We start from the raw sequence: 17,309 nt of genomic DNA on the forward strand, positions 1-17,309 counted from the left end.
CTCCCCCACCTGCACTTTCTCAGCAATCAGATGGTCCAGCCAGCCGGTGTCTATCTCGTTGTTCTGGAAGCTCTCTGTCTCCAGCAGCTTAATCAGATACTCCACTGTGGTCCGGAAATCCCCACGGATAGACAGCTCTTTCAGGGCAACCACCATGTTCCTTTTAGGGAGCAAAACCCTCCATTAATGATGGACGAGGCGGCACTTGGCTTTCAGCAGAGGAAACCAGGGAACCACAGGGACCGGGGTGATGAACCCCCCCCGAGCCCTGGGCACCCTCATGCCTGCATGAAACAGCCCCACAGTTCTCATTGTCTTAATAAAACACTTAAATGCCCAAGACAGACTCGTTACATGTTGCTTAATTACTGAATGCTGCTCATTGGCGCTAAGCACATGTTTAGTGGATCACTTAGTGTCTTTAAGGATCAGATTGATGAACTGGGGCTGTAGCACCAGCGCAGTCTGAAAACTTTGGCTTTGGCTAGACAGTCTCTGCAGCACAAACAAGCTGCTCAGCACAGCGGCACCATTCTGTCTTCTCAGATAAAAGCCACTTTTCCCAGCTCATGTGCAATTGCGAGTCTTCCTGAGGACACCCTCTCTCCACTCTGTCCCACCACACTCACGAGATGGCCTCCTCCCGGTTCTCTCCCCACGAGAAGCAGTGCCCAAACTGGGAATCAGCAAATTCGTGCAGTCCCCCGGCTGCCGCCACGCTGAAGTACCCCCAGACGTTCTTGCTGCTGCGGAAGTTCAGCTCCTGCACCGTCCCCGAACTGGGCTTGAAACCCTGAGCAAAGACAGAGCAGGAGACATGGAGAAACCAGGCTTGAGACTCACGCAGACTAAACAGGGAAGGGGAATCCCTGTGCCATTTATCAGTCTGCACGCAGATCTCACCGATCCCAGGGGTTCAATGCCCATGAACATTGTCCAGCTGGAGACGACCGTGCCCAGTTCAACACCGTGAGTGGCAGGGTCCCCCCATCCCCACACTCAGGGCCAGTGCACGAGAGCTCATCCCCCCAGCTCACCTCCTCGGGGTTCTCGCTGGTGATCCTGGCGGCGATGACGTGGCCCCTGGGCACGGGGGTGTTGGTGGGGCTGTGGAAGCAGATGGGCGTATCGCCCCAGGGGCTCTCCCCGTACAGCACCCGGATGTCTTTTATCCTGTGCAAGGGGATGCCCATTGCAATCTGCACAAGAAACAAGGAGGACTTTAGCTGCCAGAACAAGACTTTAGCATCAAAATTACAACCAGAAGACATTGATAGATGGTCTGAATGAAGAGCGAGGGGAAGAGGCACCACGCTGCAGGCAGCTGCTCCCGGCAGGGAGCCAGAGGCGAAGGAGGCTACGTGCTTCTGTCTGCACCTACATGCTGGTGTATGGGACAGCTTTCCTCTGCCAGGCTCTAGCCCAGCACTTCTCCCTAAATTACAAAATTGCTTCATGTAACACACCTTGCAAAGTCACCCATGTGCGCTCAGGTACCTGCAGCTGGGCAGCTGGGAGGTTCACGTCCGCGATCATCTCTGTGCAAGGGTGCTCCACCTGCAGGCGTGGGTTCAGCTCGAGGAAGTGGAAGCTCCCATCCTCGCTGTAGAGGTACTCGACGGTGCCTGTGCTCACATAGCCCACCATCTGGGCCAGGCGGACTGCGCACTGCAGGAGAGGGCAAAACCGCCGTGGGGGGTAATGGCCCTCTGTTCACTGCAGCAGAGTCGGGGTGTCCCGAGCAAAACGGCAGCAGTGTCCTTGCACGGACCCAAGCAGACAAGCAGGGCTGGGGCTCCCTGCTCGGCTCGGGGGGTCCCTCCTTTCCTTAGGAGCCTCAGGTGCCAAAAACCACAATAAACCCAGCAAGGATCAGACCAGTTTCTCACTAAAACCTCATGCTGCCCTAAGACCAGGGCCACCCACCTGCTCCATCACCTCGATGACGGAGGGTGCCGCAATGGTGGTGGGCGCCTCCTCGATGATCTTCTGGTGCCTGCGCTGGATGGAGCAGTCGCGGCCGAAGAGGGAGATGGCATTGCCGTACTCATCAGCCAGCACCTGCACCTCCAGGTGCCGCGCGTGCTGTGCCAGCTTCATCAGGAAGACGGAGGACCCGGGTGCCTCTGCCTGCACCTGCGGTGAGGGAGAGGGTCATGCCCCAGCATCACCCCCCAAATTCATCCCAGGATGGAGGCAGGTCCTGCGGCGAGCGCAGGTGGGAAGCATGAGGCAACCAGAGCGGGAGCAGGACCCTGCTGTGTGCCCCAGGATGGGACGGGAATGGGGAAGGGGGCTCTGGGCACCTCTCACCTGCCGGAAGCAGGTGCCAAATTCCTCCGGTGCCTCTACTTTTCGGATGCCTTTGCCCCCACCACCTTCTGCTGCCTTGATCATCAGCGGGTAGCCGATCGTCTTGGCCACCTGAGGGGGGACAAGGATTGGGGTGACTGAAGTGCTTTGAACCCCAACCCATCACCCTGACAGCCAAATGCATCCCCAAGCAGGATTGCCCTGAGCCACATCCGTGCAGAGGGACAAACTGCTGCTGAAACATCCTTGCATCACTGTCACGTGTGCTGGGAGGCCAAAAGGGCCAGGGCATGCAGGCTCCAAGGAGAAATAGTGGTGGACAGGAGACAAGTGGGTTCCCGTGGGCTCGGCTTTACCTCCAGACCTTCCTCCACGTCCTTCACACAGCCCTGTGCGTACGTCTCGAGGGGGATGCTGATCGTCTGCTGATGCTTCTGGTCGTCCTCAGACCACTGGGCCACCAGACCTGTGGGAACAGCCAGGGGCTGCAGTCACCACTGGGGTGGCATGATTGGGGTGGCATCTTGGCTGTGTCTAGGGAGCTGGGGACCCCATGTTGGCACATGCCATTTCCCCTGTTTCCATGCACCCCATCTCCAAAAACCCCTCTGCCCGAACCGGCAGCTGCTCAGCTGCAGTGGGGTCCCTGATATCTGCAGCCACTCTGCGGCCAGCCGGGCTGGGGACTCCAGCCCTGGCACTTGCTTTGGAGGAGAAGGAGAGGCAGGGAGGAGAGAAATGGGGGAGCAGGGAGGGCGTGTGGGGCTGGGGAGGAGGCACTTACCACTCCCGCTCCATGGCAGTGTGGGGATCTGGACCGTCTGAGCCACGATGGTGGAGGCAACTTTGTCCCCCAGTGCCCACATGGCATCACTGGGGGGACCTTCAAACAGGGAGGAAAGGGGTGAGCTGGGCCAGCCTGGCCAGCTGGCCCGTCCCCATTGCACGGATGCTGCAGAAAGCTGGTCCTCGCTGAGCTGGCTCCATCATCCCTTCTGCAAAGAGTGGGGGCATGGAAACCCCCCCCAAAGCCACTACCCGGTTCAGGACAGAGCTTGACCCTTCTCCAAGGGAAGCCCAGGATGTCCCCTAGCTGGGCAGCCCACGAGGTCTGCTCCCACCCAGTGTTCCTCTGTGAATGCTACATCAGCATGAACATTACAGGGAAAACCCAGAAAACGGTGGGATTCCTGGGACAGCTCCAGGAGACTGGCTTGGGGACCACCACACTGCAGGGTGGACGTGCCAGATGCCCAAAACGGGCATTGCCCAGCACGGTGTCCCTGGGGAGCGAGCGTGCGTGCACACACTAGACTGATGCCCACTGCTCCCTCCAGCACTGGGAAGGCAGCGAGACCTTACCTAGGAAAGCTATCCCATTTTTCTGCAGGAGCTCTGGCAGCTTGGGGTTTTCCGAGGCATGTCCCCAGCCAGCCCACACCGCCTGGCACAAGAGAAGGAGCAGTGCGAGCCGTTACCTCCCTGCGCTGGCATCCTCCCATCACCCACAGCATCATGCCTGGCTCCTCCGCACAGAGCGACATCATCCCATTTCTGAGTGCCCCTTCTTCCCCATCCACTTCCTTCTGCAAAGAGGTGGGAGGCCTGCAAGGGGCTGCTACCTGGACTGGGATCCGTTTGGAAATATCCACAATCAGCTCCACGTTGGCATAGTTGTTGTTGTTGGCCCCCCCAGGGACGGGCACATAGTGATCTGCCATTTTGATGTACTCTGAAAGACAGCGCATGGTGGCGGTGGGGGCCAGTGTCCCGAGCCGTGCCCCACTCACATGTACCCGCCCCCCAAATCCTCCATCCTGGGGATGCTGGAGGGGAGAAAAATTATTTACTCCTGGATCTGGCTGCACAGGAGGAAAGTGTGTGACCGCGCGGGGGCTGTGCAGAGCCTCCCATGAACCAGGCAGCAGCACAGGGAGAAGGAAGGGGCTGCTCTGGCTCAGCCCCAGGGTGGGGAACATCCCTCACTGGGATGCTTTTAGGAATTACCCGCATTAGCCTTGAGGTCTTCAGGGGTCACCATGACCACAAACCGAATGGCACGCTCGTTTCGGAACATCTCGTAGGCCCACCGGCGGACGGAGCGCATGCACTTCACAGCGGCGATGCCGTTGTTGGCAATGAGGACCTGGGGGGGTGGGGACACGGGGCGTCAGGCTGAAACCTCTCCTTGCTGCTGGGGTGCAGGGCTGGGCACACGGCCCCGAGGGACAGCAGTGTGGAGGCAAGGGCTGGGCACAGGCGGTGAGCAAAGCAGGGCAGCTGTGCTAACACGGGCGCTTTGCAACAGCCGGTTGTACATGCTGGCGGAGCAGGACGCTCCTTAACAGCAGCTCTGATGCCTGGCACTGGGGCTAATGAAGGACAGGACTTCGGCCTTTGTTTGCACCAGTCATGCAAAGCTGTTGCAAGCAGCCACTGTGCAAGGGCAGCGTTGGGAGGGTTTCCCTCTCCCAGCCCACGAGGGTGGGTGAAGCCAGGGGACAAACAGCTCTGGGCTGCTCCAGGCTGCCATCGGTCCGAGCCTGGCGGGTGCAGGAGACTTGGGCAACGCTTGAGGATGCCACCATGAAAATCAGTGACCCACCACCTGGGCAAAGGCAGGGGCGCGTGGGGAAAGACCTTCTCAATGACGCGGTTGCCCCCGAAGCGGGTGATGAACTCTGCTGGCGAGGCGACAGTGAAGTCCCGTTGCAGATCCATCTTCCTGTGCTCGCGGCCCCTCTTCACCAGGTGCAGCCCGGACATGCTAGGCCTGCAGTGGGACGTGACGGCCATCAGCGAGCCCGCAGTCACGCGAGCAAACCCTCACCAGGTGCAATGTGTGCTGCCACTGGCTCGGGCTTCCCTGGGATCTGCAGAGAGCCCGGCAGTCTGCAGCAGTGGGCACTGGAGAGCAGACTGTGCCCCCTCCGCGGTTTCTTCCAAGGAAAGCAATAAAACCCTTCACCCTGCTGACACACGTGGGGAACATCAGGATTCACTTTCCTCACTACCAGCTCCCTGTTGTGCACCGGGATCTCTCTGGGGACATTTAACACTCGCTGCAACACCGCACAGGAAAACTGATTTCGGCTGAGTTACATGGGGCAAGCAATTCGGGGTGAACAGAGCGTGTTTTGCAATTAAAACACCCCCCCAGCAGCTGTGGATCCACATTCATTCAAACACCACAACAAACAGATTTGCAGCCACAGGGACTAGCCCAAGACCCCACTGCAGCGAACAAAAGCCCCGGGGTTTGCATTTCAGGGAGCAGAGAGCTCAGGGTTTTTGGACAGTGCATGGAAGCACACGTGCGTCCAGGCTGTTTTCCAGCCTGGTTACAGCTGGAAATGCCCCATGCTCTGCTCCAGGGGACAAGGAATGGGGAGATTCCCACAAGGCCAAAATGCAGCACCAAGCATGGACCCTCCCTCCCACTGCTGGGATCGTTAAATGCACAAATGCCCCTTTGCAGAGGCCAAGGTCTGCTGCAAAGCCCCAGCAGCTCCTGGCTTACACCAAGCCCCATTGCAGAGCTGTTTCTATCCCCCACGTACCCAGGGGACAGGCAGAGCAGCCTGGCTGGGTGATGTGGGTGGCAGGAAAAACAACAGGTACGTGGGATGGCACAGAGCATCGCTTCCCTGGTGTCCATGCAAGGCAAGCAGGATTGCTGCCTCCAAACCCCATGGCAGGAGCACCAGGTCTCCAAGGGGCGCAGCCGGAGGTGCCCCTACAAGACCACCCCGAGCTGCGCTAGGGTCACCCAAGGGGGAGCAAAGAGCAGGCATTGCTCTGCGAGAAACCTTGCAAAAAGTGTGATGCACTGCTCCCAGCAACTGCCTTGGGAATTTGCTCTTGCACAGCCTGCAATGACAGCAGCCACAGCTCCTTGCCAGATCAGACCCCAGCCTGCCCGCGCTGCCTGCTCCACAACCCCAAAACACCTTCCCAGGCTCACCACACTGCCGGCCAGACTCACCCTTACCATGGTCTTCCACTGAAGGCATTTCCATGCCTTCCGGAGTCTATTCCCTGTTTCACAGCCCATTGCACATCCCTGAAGCTGGCAGGTCAGAGCGGACTGTGCTGGCGGCTGGACGGCCAGACCAGTCCCTCCACAGGGCTCCGGCCCCAGCAGAGCTATAAGGCAGCCCTCGCGCCTCCCACCTCCTGGCAGCCGGTGCAGGAGGGTCTGGCAACACCGGCAGCCCACCGCAGCCAGGCAGGGACCTCCCCGGCAGCCAGGCATGTGCCTTCCCAGGGCTCTGCCCAGAGTTTTAAGCAACTTTCTATTTTAATTAGCAGGTTCACATTCCTCCCTCATAACTCAGCCAGGTTTTGAACTGTTGATTGTAATTCCATGAATGCGCTATAAATAAGCAAAGGAAGAAGGACCAGCGCCCCCCAGAATGAGTTGATTTCACATGAGCAGCACTTGGCACATTTATTTTAAGGGGAAACGTGTCAAAACCCCCAGGGAAGCTGGGAAACATCCTGATCTCTCCATGCACTCAGAGTGTTCTCCAAGTATCTGGAGCACTGCATCAAGGAGTGCCGGGTTTATCACACTCCGGAGCATCCCCTGTGCTGCTTGGCAGCTCTGCTGCTCTGCCAGGGCTGGCCGCGCTGCCCGCTTCCCTCCCGCAGCCCTGAACCCCACCGCAAAGCCTATGCCAGCGCACCCGTCCCATCCTGAAAACTGCACCAACCACGTCCACAACATGACTCGGGTGGCGACGTAAAGAAATTCCTCCCGTGTTAAAGCGCAGATGAACAGCAGCAATACCCTGCTGGCAGCGTGGTGCATGAAACCACCCAAAACCCCAGCTAGGCAAGAAGACACCGTTGGGCAGCGCTCGGTGAGCAGGCTGTCAGGTTTCATAACATGTCCCTGCAGCCTAAGGTCTTTTATTTTTAACCGGGAGCGGAGCAGCCAGGAGCTGGGCAGCAGCGCTTTGTTTCCAGGTATTTATAATGGTCATCAGCTGTGCTCGCATGGGAAGCAGCTCTGCACAAGCCAGCAGGCAGCAGCGAGCTTCCCCGCAGCCCTGCCAGTGCCAGTGAGGGCAAAAGTTGCTGCGAAGCTACCCATGGAGCAAAGCGCTTCCACTTTTCATCAACTCATCGCAAAACCACCAAAGAGCTACTTTTCTGCCTTTAATAATTTATCTGCCATAGTTGCAAGGGCAGAGGAAGGGCAGGAGCAGCACAGGAGCACCCCACGTACCCCACTGCTCCGAGGATGCTGTTTCCCCACGGGCAATACCAGGAGCGTGTTGGCATCCCCCCCATAGCAGAAGCAAAGTGAACCTGGCAGCAGGAGTAGGTCTTTGTGGGACCCAGCCCTGAGGGCACAGGGCAGCATTTGCATGCACAAGTGCACGTGCAAGTGCAAGTGCACGTGCACATGCAGGTGCCCTGTCAAAAGGCTCAGCTCAGCTTGCAGATTTACTCAGACCCCATGAAATGCCCCCAGCGAAGCTCACGCACAAAATGTGCACCTGGAAGGATGGTGAGCACACGCTCACCGCCTCAACTGACCCCAATCTCATCTCGCCACGCAAGAAAACCCCCTCTCCCTGATGCACCTCCTGCGCCAGCCACAGCTGGAGCCGGGGCATCGGCACAGCCTTTCCCAGCACCGGGAGATGGCGCAGGGACAGAGAGAAGCAGCAAAATGAGAAAGGAAGCCGTGAGAAAATGGGAGCAAGTGGGCAATTTGGCTGCAGCGCTGGGGATTGTGTTTGAAGGACCACCAAGCACACTAAAAGCACTTTCCACCCCATGATTTGACAACCAAAATCACTGTAACGGAGCAACTCCTGCCCCAGTCCTTGCTGCAGTCGTGCACATGGCACTGCTGTCACACAGCACTCAGTCAAGTCTGCTCTTACCAGGGTTCTGCCGTTAACCTTATTATCGGGGTTATTCGTACAGTACCAAGTCAAAGGGGGGAGGACTGGGGAATTGATTTGGGGCTCTGAGAAGCACATGCACACACCCCCCGATTTTAGCAACAGGGTTGCCGAGAAATGCACCCACGAAAAGCATCTGCCCACCCCAAACGGGGCATCTTTGCACCACTGCCGCTCCCGACCCCCCACGTCGTACCTCATGCCCGTGGCAGGCTCCAGCGGGGCGGTCACAGCGGGGGGCTCGGCGCTGGTCCCCCCCGCCCCGGCCAGGCTGCTGCGCCGGCTGCCCAACCTGAAGGCCGCGGCCACCAGCTCATCGTCGGAGGAGTTGTCCTCAAAGGAGCCCAGCACAAATTTGGCCAGGGCCGGCCGGCGGAGAGCAGCAGGGTTGTACACCACGATCTGCTCCTGCTCCCCTGCCGCAGCCTTGCTGGCCTGTGGCAGCGGGCTGGGGGCCGGGGAGCTTGGCTGCACCGGCAGCTTGGCTGTGGTGGGAGCCACCGGCTGCTCTGCTGGGCTCTGCTCCGGCTTCTCCTCCTCCCCAGGCTGAGGGCTGGACATTTTGTCCCAGACAAGCAGCACCAGTACCAGCAAGGAGCAGGGCGGCCAGCAGCATTCACCTGCCCTGGGGAGAGGCACAGAGACACTCTGTCAGGGAGGACCCAGGGCCCCTCCATCAGCTGGGGGCACAGGAACAGCCCCCAAAACGCCGAGGCCCCTTCCCCATCACGCCCCATACCGCAGCGCCCCACAACACCCAGCCAGACCCCCCTCCAGCTCAGCCAAGCTGCCTGCGGCCTCAGCCTGAGCTATTTTTACTCCCCAAAAGAGGAGCGGTGCTGGCAGGGGGCACAGCTCCGCTCTGCCTTCACACAGCCCTAAGGGGGCTGACGTGGGCCCCCCACCTCCCCAGCTGCTCGCAGTGTCCAAAGGGTGGTGGTGAGGCCACCCCGCCATCCCCAGCCCCGGCCCCTCACAGAGCGGGGGGCCTTAAACCGAACCCCCAAATCTCTACAGGCAGTAAAAGCTGGGGATGGTTGCGGGGAGGGAACCACCACAGGCCCACCATGCTCCCCTCAGCCCCGGCCCTGTCCTCGGCGGAAAGGGGCCACTCACCATGGGTGCCAAACCCCACAGGTCCCCTGCTCCTGGGACGAACGCTGACTGCCCGCACCGTGACTCCCAGTCACACTTATCTCGGCCCGTCACTCTGTCTACGCCAGGCCAAAAGCCGGCACGGTGCCAGGCCCCAGGGCGAGGGCTGTGCCGGGGGGGAGCGCGTGCCCCGGCCCCCAGCGTCCCCTGACTCTCACAGTCGCGTTACGGTTGCGTTCTCGCACGTGACGGTAACGTCAAGCAGAAATATTTCCCTGCTGAGGCGCCTGGAAAACTTCTGCTGGAGGCGAGGGCGGAAAGCGGTGGGGGGGGGGGGGGGGCCTGGCATGGCCGGCCAGGGACACCCGATCCTTGGGGGACAAAGGTGCCCTGGCCCCGCGCCCGGCCATGGGGACAAGGAGAAGCTCTGGCACCTGCGGCTTTGCCTCCCCGGGGGGGAAGCAGGGAGCCACCCCCCAGGCCAGCACCCACTGCAGAGCCAAGGCCTCACCCCAGGCACCCTTCCCTCCCTCCCTCGTTCCCACCAATGTAAGATCACACCACAACATAAACAAAGTAAATTTTATTTAAAAAACAAACTGGGGGGGAAGAAAAACAAACAAACAACAAAAAAAAAATACAACTCAGCCACAGAAAGTGAAATTTCACTTGTACTAGTGTTACCTATCAGAGCAAAAATCAAAGAAAGGTAGACAGGAGTATTCTATAAAACCTGATGTAATTTCCAAACGAACAAGGCACTTCACTTCCATTAAAGGAATTAAGAAGTCAAAGACGGAGTGGAAACCCAGAAGTGCAAAGTCCAACCTTGTCTTCATCCTGGAAGTCACAACAGTTATTTTCAACAGTGGCTGGAAACCTCGATTTGCTCCTACGAAGGCAAAGCACGAAACTCCCTCTGTTTTAAGATCAGCACAACAATTGGGAGATCTTGATGAAGAAACCTTTGCTGCTGCCATTGGCAGGTACCACAAAGTTCATGGTCATTACAGCTCACCTATCGTCCAAGTGATTAACACACCCAGTTAAGAACCTAAAAACTTATGGTTTCCCTCTCTAAACGCCAACAAAAAGCTCAGAGCATGACCAGAGCCTCGGTCGCAGTCTCCCCATGGCTGCTGGTGGGATTTACCCTGAAATCTTGAGAGTAGATACACCAAGTAACACTTCTGACAGTGTATGGTCTTTACAGAGCCAAGAGGCCATATTCCTAATAAATCTCGTAATCTGTAGCGAAAAGCTAAAACCAAAAGCATCTGCCTTTTCTCCCTTGGAGTCAGCTCCACACCCCCCAAATATGAAATCTGGATTTGCACAGCAGGAGGCAAAGGAGCGTGAGGAGGTACAGCAGGGTATTTACAAAAGCTGAACAGCTTCACTTGTGAAGGGATGTCGATTCTTACAAGAGCCTGCAAATATATTGCCATTACAACAAACACAAATTAATATAGAACTTTTTTTTTTCTCCTTTGTTTCAAATTAGGCTGAGACCTGTTCAAACAGCAGAGTGTTACATGGATAACTTCCAATCTGCTCTTTAAAAAAGATTTAAAAAAATGTAACAGCTCTGAAAGTTTGGTCATTTGTTCCTTCATCAACATCCAAAGAGTAATTCTCAGGTCAGCAAAAGTTTTTCAGAAATGAGACAACCCCTGGAACAGGGGCTGTTTCCAACCATTAGACCCCATCAGCTCCTGCGCGCAGCTCAGAGCGCTCTCCAGTCGATGGGCTTCTTGCCGGATTTCTTGAGCAATTCATTTGTCTTCGAGAAATGCCGACAGCCAAAAAACCCTCTGTTGACAGAGAGAGGCGAGGGATGAACCGTCTGCAGGATGTGGTGGCGTTTCTGTAAAGCGTTAGAGGAAACAGCTTGTTAGATTTGCATGCTTTCAGCTCCCTGGACAAGGCTGGCTGCTTCTGCCCCGACCAAGCAGGTGTGATTTCCTCTCTACACCTCCTCAGCCACCAGCCTGAGGACCCGAAGAACCGACCATGAGGACCGAGACTTTTGTCCCACTGAGCAGAGGAGAATGGACTATGTAAAGCGGCAGTAATACCCTGGCCATTTTTCAACTGCTGTAATCCTAACAGCAAATTTTATACTTATTCATGAGCCTTTTCCTAGAAAAAACACAGTTCTGACCTCAACTGGATGCTTTTCTGACAACAGAAGGTTACACTTGCTCCACTTTTGTTGCTTAATTCTGGCAAAGGCTAAGCTGGAACAGAAGGGCAACTAAATTTGACAGCAGAGTTCAAGCAGGGAGAAAACCCCAACTCTGTAAGGGAAGTGCCCTCTAGTGTCCACCCAACTGAAGAAAAAAAATTAGTGAGGGAAGAGATAAGGAGTAACCTGTACCCTGTCAATGGAGCTGCCTTTCTTCTGGGCGTAGGCTCCCCACAGCATGAAGACAACCCCATGTAGGTTCTTGTTGAGCCAGGACACCACCACATCCGTGAACTGTTCCCAGCCTCTCTCCTTGTGGGAGGTGGCCTGGTGAGCTCGCACCGTGAGGACAGCGTTGAGTAGGAGCACTCCTAGCAAACAAAGCAGATACAGAGAGTGAAACAAAACAAAAACAATCAAGCGTTAACTGCTTTTTCCTGCTTCCCCCAAGAAATAAATTAAATTTTCATTCCAAGGTACCTGCTAAGCAACAGGCAGTCAGAATTGATTTTCTCTTTTACAGATGGACTGTTTCCAGCCATGGATCTTTTTTCTAGCTAGGCTTCTTCATGACCTACAGTGGCCACGTTACTAGAGTGTCTATTAACTCACCTTGCTTGGCCCAGCCAGTTAGATCACCATGACCAGGATGAGTGAAGTCCTCAATATCTGTAGACAGTTCTTTGTAAATATTTTCTAAACTGCAAAGAAAAACATCATAAGATTTTAAATATGCGCGTTTAAAGATAAGAGCAAACAGCATCACTTGCTCTGACACTAGACAAGAAGAGTATTGATTTTAATCTCATCACTTAAGATAATAAAGCCATTTGTAGAAGCAGGGTAACAAGGGCCCCCCTTTGTGTGCCTGGATAGAAGCTTAATGAGAAGGTCTCAGCACAACTGAAAATGCAAATTTACGTCCAGCATGCTCTTCAGAATACCAAACTACATAGAATTATCCATAATTTTGCAGTGATGTTTTTTCTAGGCAATGCACAACTCAAATTTCAGTAGTTGCAACACACTTACCTGACTCATAGCCATAAGTAACACAGAACTGCAAATAATTTGTAAACAGAAGCATTTTGCAAATTGAGCGCTGTCATACCTGGGGGGAGGAGGAACAGGCTTCTGGACACTGAAACAGAGCCCATGAGCTTGATTAGGTCCATGATATGGATCTTGTCCCAAAATGACAACCTTTACCTGAAAGCAGACCTTTGTTAGCACTGAATTATAATCAGTATTATTCCCAAAAGAAGGAAGGAAAGAAAGCTTATAAGTGAGCTTTATCCCAAAACACACAGACAAAAAAAAAAAAAACCAACCAAACAAAAACACCACCATCAAACCCCAGGAACTGAAGTTAAATCACTGACATCTCATTATGAATAAGGTAAAGAACACAGTCCCCACCTAACACTAAGGATTAACATCACCACGGCTTTGCTGCTGAGATTATGAAGATATTTTGGAGTGCAGAAGACCAACATTTTCAACGAGCCACAATAAAACACCTTGTTAAGGTATTTTCCAGGTAGATTTGCTCACGTTTTAGTTTTATGTCACTCTTGCTGGGATATTTTTGACACAGCTTATTGGCAATGGGATTACCTTAAACACTGGCTTTTGCCTTTTTTAATTATAGTTCACTACAGATCAATTAAAAATACGAGAGATGTACGAGATCCGAAAATCAAGCACTGCATTAAGTTGGTAATGCTGGAACTAAGGTCAAAAGTCCAAGTAAAGTTTTAAAGATAATTCTGTGGCCAGTAAGGGTAATAAAGCAATAAAACTGTGTTTCAGTAACAGAGATGAAAGAGAAGCCAGGATTTACAAGTTACGCGAGAGAAACAACAGCATCCACATCACGTGGGATTGAAGCCTAAGAGACCAAGTATCAGAGGAGCGTGTTTGTGCATCCGACCCCGCGTTTTCATCGTTTTAAGCGCACCGGCCGCTGGAGCGACGCCTCTCCCCAGCGCCTCCAGCTCTACTCACATCACTGATGTCGCACATCTGCGTCCAGGTGAAGACTTGCTCGGGCGGCGGATAGACCGTGTAGCGCTTCCTCTCTTCTGCTACAAACGCCATCAGCTGAGGGGGGGGAGAGGGGGTGGCTTCAGCCCGGGGACAGCAGGGGGACAGCGGCCCCGCAGCCCCGCCGCACTCACCTCCATGAAGTAGGGCTTAGAGAACTCGCCGGCCAGCTGCCGCCGCCAGCTCTCCCCGAAGCCCGGGGGCACGTTCCGCTCGGCCAGCCGCTGCAACGCCGCCTCCTTGTTCTTGCGGATCCGCTCCAGCTGCTCCGGGCTCAGCGGTGAGGCCTTGCCCGCCTCATCTCCCGTCGCCGTCGCCTTCGCCTTCTTCGCGGCACTGACCTGAAAACGGCGAGCGAAAAGGCGGCTGCAGAGCGGGCGGGGGAGGCCGCAGAGCGGGCGGGGGAGGCCGCGGCCCAGCCGCAGGGCCAGCGGCAGGAGCACAGCGGTCGCCATGCCCCGGCCAGGCCCCACCTCCCGAGGGCGGCCGCGCCGCACGCGGGTATTTCGCGGCAAAACAACGGCGGGCGCGTCCCTATTGGTCGCCGCGCCAAGCGGGTCCCGCCCACAAGCGGGAGCCCAAACTCCCGCTTTCCATTGGTCAACGAGAAAGAGCACGCTCCTCCCTATTGGCTACCCACAGCTGGCGGAAAGCCGTTCAACCTAGCAACCGTGACGCGGCGGCGACCCTCAGCGCCCATTGGGCAGCGGCGGAGCGTGGCGCGATTGGCAGGTCAGTCAAGCGTGCCGGGAGCGCGGGGTTTTTAGCAGTGGCCGCGCAGCGCGTGGTCTCCCCACCCAGCCAACGGCCGCCAGCGCCGCGCGCCCCAACGGCCACCAGCGCCGCGAGACCCCCCCCCCCCACGGCCGCCAGCCCCGCTGCCCGCCAGCCCCTCTCCCCCCTCCAGGGCCGCCGCCAGCCCCCCGCCCGCTACCTCAGCATCACCGCCCGGCTCCGGGGAGCGGCCGCGCTTCTTCGCCGGCGCGGCGCTGAAGAAGGAGTGCAGCGTCTTCTGCCCGATCATGGCGGCGGCGGTGGTGACAGCGGCAGAGCGGGCGAGGGGCAGCGGTGAGGGGCGGCAGCGGTACCGCGCGAGCCGGCGGGCGGGTGGGCGGGACGGGGATTTGGCGCCAAGAGCGCGCGCGTGCGCGGGGGGGGCGGTGCCTGCGGGGGGGGGGGGAGGCACGGCCCAGGCGCATGCGCGTCCGCCTCACTCCGCCCCCCCCCCCCCCCCCCCCCCGCGCGGCCGCTGGGGCGCCGGGGGTCTCCCGCCGTCGCCGCCGTCCCTCAGCGGGTCGCTCCCGTTACCGCCCGGTCTCCCCGCCGCTGTCGGTGCCTCCGAGCGGGTGCTGATGGACAGATACCTGGTTAAACGCCCCCCCGGGGAGGCGGGGGGCGGCGGCGGGAAGAGGCCGCGGCCGGAGGAGCCGGCCTCGGGGCAGCCCCGCTGGCAGGAGATCCGCGCGGAGGGCCTGAGCTGCGACTACCGGCTCCTCTTCGGCAAGGCCGAGGCTGACGAGATTTTCCAGCAGCTGGAAGAGGAGGTGGAGTACTTCGAAGGTAACGGGGAGCCCGCTTCCAGCTCCGTGCCCCCGCCCGGTGAGGTGCTTCCCTGCCCGGCCCGCCCAAGGCGAGTCCCGGCAGATGCCCATGGCCGGGGCAGAGCCGCCGGCTGGCGGCGAGGTTTCTGCCGGCGCCTGGTGTTTGCCAAGTCAGGCCCTGCGAAGTGCAAGCAGAGGTCTGATCCTGCAGGGTTAGTTTTGTTAGCTTGAAGCGCATGCCACGCAGTTTTATTCACATTCTAATGTTTGCAAAGAACCAGGGTAGTCCTGGAAGGGTGACAGGAGTTTGCTGGTAGATGTAGTATACGAGATATCCCCGGTCACATTAATTCAACAGCAGAATATGATGGGGGTGCTAGTCCCGTTAATCCCATTCAAGGGGGAAAGTAAGGCAGTGTCAAACTTGAGCGTTAAGCACTTTTTTGAGGCAGAAGCACTTGAATGCAGATGACAGCTTTTGGGTTGTCATAAGCGTCCTCATTTCTGTTGTCCCACTGGAGATTCACAGAAGCTCCAAATCAAGGAGAATGTTGAAGCTGTGAACTGCAGAGATAATACAGAGTTGGGTTTGGTCCTTCTTATCTCTTCTTTAAACAGGTGAAATGACGAAATTGCATGTGTTTGGCAAGTGGCATGACATTCCAAGGAAGCAGGTAACCTATGGAGACCCTGAGTTAACATACACTTACTCAGGCGTTACCTTCTCTCCTAAGCCATGGATCCCAGTTCTCAACCGTATCAGAGACCGCGTCGCTTTGGACACAGGACATACTTTTAATTTTGTTCTTATTAACAGGTATGTCTGATTTCCAGTTGCATCAAGCAGCTTGTTAAAATGAAAAATTGCTTGTGCAACACTGTTGGCAGATCACTGAGGAGTTATTTGACATTCATTCAGTTAGATTGGTAGAAGAACTAACTAATCTATTCTGTGTACAGATATAAAGATGGTGAGGACCACATAGGCGAACATCGAGATGATGAGAGAGAACTGGTTCCACGCAGTCCGATTGCGTCCGTGTCCTTCGGAGCTTGCAGGGACTTTGTTTTCAGGCACTGTGATTCCAGAGGGAAAAACGCAACGCGCCACATTAAGCCCATCAAACTGCAGCTAGCCCATGGTAGCCTGCTGATGATGAAGTACCCCACCAATGTGTATTGGTACCACAGCCTGCCCACCCGCAAGAAAGTACTTGCCCCAAGAATCAACCTCACCTTTCGGAAAGTGATAACTGTAGCCAAGTGAAATATTCAGCAATCAAGCACCAGATCTTTTGTCTCTGAAAACAGAAGCTTTCTTCCCCAACATAACTATCAATTTCTCGTTCAAACACTGTCTTTGGTGATCCAAGGTACTGGATGAGCAAATTAAACTAGGAGAGGAGATGGCGTACTTGGTAACTTGCTAATAAAGACTGCGACTACTGATCTTAAATGCCAAGAATACTTCTTCTCTGCGAAACGTTGTTGTAGTCCTGCTGATACACGTTTCTAATGAGTAACACCCTTGTTTTGCTCAGGAGGAATTTTGTTGTCAACTGATCTTAATCTAGCCAGTTTTCCAAAAAATACTTTATATCTGTATATACTTTATAAAAGTATAGTTTAAAAATACTTTATCTCTTTATATTTATACTTCTAAAATACTTTATATCCTTCAGATAGCAGTGAAATAGTTTGTAAACACTATGAAGTACAAGATGTAATAATTTAGAGTGAGCCTGGCAGCTGATACTGTGAAACAGGTGACACTTTCTTGTATGCTCTGTCCATGAGCCATGATTTGCTTGTTTTAAAAAATAAAATACAAATGAGACTGACATGAAAAAGAGGAGTGCTAAGATAGGACTGTAATGAGCGCACCATGGCTGGCTGCATGTTTTACAGTCACTGTGACTTCTGTCTGCTTATATTCCTCTGCTGCTCTACGTCCTCTGCTGACATGGGAGACTGGGTTCTTTCGGTCAGTCGCGTGGTGGGGCAGGAGGAAGCACGAGGTGCTATCGCACAGGGAGAGGGCCTCACCTTCCTTCGGTCCTTTGTCTGTACAGAAACCAGGGAGCGTAAGATCACCTTTTGGGGAAAGACTGGGTTGGACCATTTATATGGACAACGCAGCACGAAAGGCTATAACTTCTGAGAGTGTCTGTTTTTCTAAATAATTATCCCTAGGGATTCCATTCT

General features: G+C 55.6%; 3 protein-coding genes across 8 annotated transcripts in view; 1 reads left to right on the top strand and 2 right to left on the bottom strand.

Annotated features, from left to right (window-relative positions):
• The window catches only part of ACACB (acetyl-CoA carboxylase beta), a 28,690-nt gene extending 19,199 nt beyond the window's left edge, over positions 1-9,491 (bottom strand). For 2 of the 5 annotated variants that reach the window (XR_015704025.1, XM_087754424.1), the window contains exons 1-14: positions 9,351-9,491; positions 8,431-8,859; positions 4,954-5,086; positions 4,321-4,459; positions 3,936-4,045; positions 3,676-3,757; positions 3,098-3,196; positions 2,670-2,779; positions 2,314-2,424; positions 1,927-2,136; positions 1,498-1,668; positions 1,038-1,199; positions 630-793; positions 10-160 (exon numbers count right to left, since the gene is read on the bottom strand). Coding sequence is in view for 4 of the 5 variants with exons in the window: in XM_087754424.1 (XP_087610550.1) it covers positions 10-160; positions 630-793; positions 1,038-1,199; positions 1,498-1,668; positions 1,927-2,136; positions 2,314-2,424; positions 2,670-2,779; positions 3,098-3,196; positions 3,676-3,757; positions 3,936-4,045; positions 4,321-4,459; positions 4,954-5,086; positions 8,431-8,795 (2,007 nt within the window). In the remaining variant the exon portion in view is untranslated. Of the gene's footprint in view, positions 1-9; positions 161-629; positions 794-1,037; positions 1,200-1,497; positions 1,669-1,926; positions 2,137-2,313; positions 2,425-2,669; positions 2,780-3,097; positions 3,197-3,675; positions 3,758-3,935; positions 4,046-4,320; positions 4,460-4,918; positions 5,087-6,298; positions 6,430-8,430; positions 8,860-9,350 lie in introns of those variants that run through there. The other 3 variants (XM_087754426.1, XM_087754427.1, XM_087754428.1) reach the window with 3 other exon arrangements.
• Positions 9,492-9,897: 406 nt separating this feature from the next.
• On the bottom strand, positions 9,898-14,664 carry UNG (uracil DNA glycosylase). 2 transcript variants are annotated; one of them, XM_087754914.1, is made up of 7 exons: positions 14,498-14,664; positions 13,698-13,904; positions 13,525-13,620; positions 12,629-12,726; positions 12,130-12,218; positions 11,710-11,888; positions 9,898-11,196 (listed from the first exon to the last, which is right to left on the bottom strand). In XM_087754914.1, the coding sequence occupies exons 1-7, from the start codon at positions 14,585-14,587 to the stop codon at positions 11,056-11,058; spliced, it is 900 nt and encodes a 299-aa protein (XP_087611040.1). In that variant the 5' UTR covers positions 14,588-14,664; the 3' UTR covers positions 9,898-11,055. The 2 variants fall into 2 exon arrangements, with proteins under 2 accessions (XP_087611040.1, XP_087611038.1); XM_087754912.1 differs by lacking the exon at positions 14,498-14,664 and having other exon boundaries at positions 13,698-14,030.
• A 144-nt stretch (positions 14,665-14,808) lies between these two features.
• On the top strand, positions 14,809-16,560 carry ALKBH2 (alkB homolog 2, alpha-ketoglutarate dependent dioxygenase). The gene is made up of 3 exons (XM_009473960.2): positions 14,809-15,123; positions 15,723-15,921; positions 16,065-16,560. The coding sequence occupies exons 1-3, from the start codon at positions 14,916-14,918 to the stop codon at positions 16,369-16,371; spliced, it is 714 nt and encodes a 237-aa protein (XP_009472235.2). The 5' UTR covers positions 14,809-14,915; the 3' UTR covers positions 16,372-16,560.
• The last annotated feature ends 749 nt before the right edge of the window (positions 16,561-17,309 follow it).

This window comes from Nipponia nippon, unplaced genomic scaffold (genome assembly GCF_047370975.1).
Source record: "Nipponia nippon isolate SJK-2023a ecotype South Korea unplaced genomic scaffold, ASM4737097v1 scaffold_18, whole genome shotgun sequence".
Classification (NCBI taxonomy): Eukaryota; Metazoa; Chordata; class Aves; order Pelecaniformes; family Threskiornithidae; genus Nipponia; species Nipponia nippon.